The 3729-nt window shown below is 25.4% G+C and overlaps 1 protein-coding gene across 1 annotated transcript in view; it reads right to left on the bottom strand.

Annotated features, from left to right (window-relative positions):
* LOC100792621 (uncharacterized) overlaps window positions 1-2920 on the bottom strand; it is a 5250-nt gene extending 2330 nt beyond the window's left edge. Inside the window, exons 1-2 of the mRNA XM_041011432.1 lie at window positions 2763-2920; window positions 2389-2526 (exon numbers count right to left, since the gene is read on the bottom strand). Of these exons, the coding sequence (XP_040867366.1) occupies window positions 2389-2526; window positions 2763-2870 (246 nt within the window). The 5' untranslated portion in view covers window positions 2871-2920. The remainder of the gene's footprint in view (window positions 1-2388; window positions 2527-2762) is intronic.
* Between the last annotated feature and the right edge of the window lie 809 nt (window positions 2921-3729).

Raw genomic sequence — 3729 nt, 5'->3', positions numbered from 1 at the left:
CCAATTTAAATTCCCATGAATTAATTAATTTTTATAAAAAAATATCTTTAACTAAAGTCTTTTCTATTAGTTCAATAATTAGTTATAGAATATATTAATTTTATTATTTAGATGAAAAATAGTCTTTGTTGGGAAAAAATATTTATCTTATATTATGTGTACTTATAGTCTTGACAAAAATTAATCATTATTTCTAATAGAGGATATTTTATATTATTATTATGATTAAAGTTATTTAAACGGGTTAGTCCGATTCGTTGAACTCACCCACCTCTTAAATAAACAAACTCAATCCTATTTACTTAAAGTTGATTCAAGAAAAAAGTGATCCGGCTCAACCTACCATGATATGTGGGTTAAATGGATTGGTCCACCAATCCACTTAAAATAAAATGAAAAATATTTATTTTTTATATTAAAAAATTCATAAAAAATAATTTTTTTTAGTAAAATAAATTTGAATAAATTAAAAAAATGTTAGTTAAATTAAATTTATCACTATTCACACACCACAACAAACATATTGTCACAAGGTAGAAGTCTAGAATTATGATAACACAAGTTTTAAAAATAGTGTTAACCAAAACACTAAATAAAATAATGTTGAACAATATTAAAAAATTAAGAATGTATTTTAGGTGAGTTTTACTCTATTTCTATTTAAATGAACAAAATATTTTAAAATCTTAAAAAAATATTACAAAATACTAACAGATTGTTTTTTTAGGTGGGTCAAGTAGATCAACCTAACCTATCAAGGGTTAACACTCGGGTGAATTGGATCAGATCAAATTTTAAAATTGACTACAAAACTTCCTCCATTTTAGACTTGATATGCACTAAATCCATAATTAATCAAATTGACCCCTAAATTTAGATCCATTTTCACAACTCTAATAACAATAACAAATATTGTAAGTTTGCCCGGAGATATTCATAGACTTTGGAAAATTGTATTATTTGTCATTCCCGTCATAATTTATCTCTTCTCATATAAGGGAAACATAATCCATTAATATCTGTAAGTTTTATTCTTATTCATAGGAATAATTTTGAAAAAAAAATATAATATTTTTAATTAAATCAACTAATTTTTTAATTTTAATGAATTGACTATAATAAGGAATCGAGGGAGTAATATTTTATTGAAAACTAAAAATGTCAATCAATATACTCCCCCTCATTTAGTCACAAGTTTTGAAGATGTAAATGCATGCGTCGTTCATTTAATGTCATTCAATCTGCCGGATAAGATTGGTGCCTCGGCCACCCTGTGCTTTTTATGCTCAGGCGTTATTGCTTTGAAGTTTGACTACTTTGTTAAGTTTTGTAACCTTAAAACAGTCTTTGAAGTTTGACTACTTTGGTAAGTTTTGTAACCTTAAAACAGTGAAACTCTTCCCACCTTTCAACATTATACTTCCTCTCCTCTTAAAAATATAAAATTCTTTCTTAATATAAATAAATCTTAATTATTTATATCTTGTTTAATAAGATTTTTTTAAAAATATTTTTTATTTAATGAGGTTAAAGATTTTTTTATGTTTGATGTAAAGTTCTAATGAATTATAATTTAAGAAAAATATTTATTGTTAATAAGAAATGACATGATTTAATGAAATTGATTAATTTTCTTAATAAGTAGGAAGTATGTTTTTTTTTTCTTATAATCAAGACCAAAGGAAATAGTATTTCATTGCTAAGATTTTTTATATATCATTTGTCACCTTAGATTAAAGCCTGAATAATCAAAGAGAAATGCTAAAAATACACTACATGACACACTTTTTATAATACACTTTCTCCCATGGGTTGAAATTTATAATCATAAAATTCGATCGGTAGAGCTTACATCTTACTATTTGTAATTTATTAAGAATAATACCTTAGAGACTATAATCCTAGCAGAGAGAATCGGAAGGTTTAAGAAGTATTACTTCAATCTTAAATATAAGAAAAAACTTAATTTGCAGTAATTGATAAAATTAATTAATCACATTTAAATGTACCAGTTTTAATTAAAAAGTAATTTTTTTCAAGTCATCCTTCATTTGAAACTTTGTAGCATAAATAAATAAATAAATGAGAGTCATTTAAACTAACACCTTAAATAAATGAAGAATATTTTAAAAATACTAACATTAAATAAGAGGTAAAATTAATTAAAATTTTCTTGATGAAGAAAAAAAAACAGTAATTTTATCTTATATTTGAAATCGAATGGAGTACGGTAGATTGTTATTTCTCTCGCATGGAATAATTAGGAGAAAATATGCGAACATTCAAGCAAAGCATTTGTTTGTTAATGAAATAAGTACACACATACATATATGTGTGGTACATTAATTTATTTATAGTATTGCAATTCATATGCCTGTGATGCCATTAAGAATGCTGACCCAGTTTATCCTTCTGAGTGTAGATATAATCGAGATGCGCAGCAAGTGTCCTTCTTGCCAAACATTCCTCTGTCCCTTCTTCACAACTCTCACCATCTATCTCTTCTGCCTTTGTAGCCGCAACATCCTTCAAATTCAAACATGCCAATTCTCAAAGCTAAAATCAATTTTAAAAATGAACAAAGAATAAACAACACCATCAAACATCGAAATTCATCGTGTTATGATATACAATAAAATATTTGGACTTTTGCCTGCTTGATAAGAACCAATTTTCTAAAACCACACCCACAAGAAGGGAAAAAAGTTTCATATGGATTTATTAATTTACTAAGGTTAATGGAAATTGAAAAGGAAACATACCCCATGCAAAGAAGAGACACTGATAAGTGAAGGGTTTGGACGGGAGGCATAGATTAAATTGAAGCTCAGTAGAAGAGCCAAAGTCAAGAGAGTGGCTAGTTTAGACATATTGGGTTCTCTCTATTCGTCTTTCTTTTTTTTTTATCACTGATCAAATTCTTTGTTGAGTGGGAAGACAGTGAGTAGATCGAGCCTTTAATATAAAGACAAAATTGAGGGTATGCTTGGGATTGAAATTGTAAACACCACAAGTAATCAGTGGAAACAAATATATTATTAAATGCAATTTATTGTAGGTCAAATAAAATATTATTGCATACAATCAACCAATTAATAAGTCGCAAGAAATACTAATTCTTTTAAAGGTTTAATTATTTAAAACAATTTTATTATCAGAATGTAGAATTCATTGAACAAATCAAATCTTATGATGACTTAATTTTATATAAGATGTAACGTTGATCTTAAATTTATTTCATCATAGTATTAAATTATTTTTTAGAAGAGTTATAGTATTTCTTTTTCTTATCTGGTAAATTTATTTCATCATAGTATTAAATTATTTTTTAGAAGAGTTATAGTATTTCTTTTTCTTATCTGGTCTTAAATATAAGAAAAATATATATTTTTATTATAAATATAAAAAAAATTTATTATAAGAAAATTTCAACCAATTTTATTTTATTTAATGTTATTATCTCTAAAATAATTTTTTATTTAATTGAGATGTTAGTTTCAAGGATAGGAAACCTATCCTTGATACCAAGTTTCAATAAAAGATAAATTAAGAACAAAATAATTTTTAATTGAAAATGATGCAATTAAATATAATTAACTTTCTTAGTTAGTGTGTGTCATGTTTTTTTCTTGTTATATTTGAGATGGGAGTGAGTAATTTACTTCTTTTATACTCCATCGGTTCCTATTTATGGAATCCAAATTTGAAATAGTATTTATTCTTTTGTAC

This window comes from Glycine max, chromosome 17 (assembly GCF_000004515.6).
Source record: "Glycine max cultivar Williams 82 chromosome 17, Glycine_max_v4.0, whole genome shotgun sequence".
Taxonomy (NCBI): domain Eukaryota; kingdom Viridiplantae; phylum Streptophyta; class Magnoliopsida; order Fabales; family Fabaceae; genus Glycine; species Glycine max.
The sequence above is the reverse complement of the archived record's forward strand: the minus strand, read 5'-3'. Positions and strand labels throughout refer to the sequence as shown.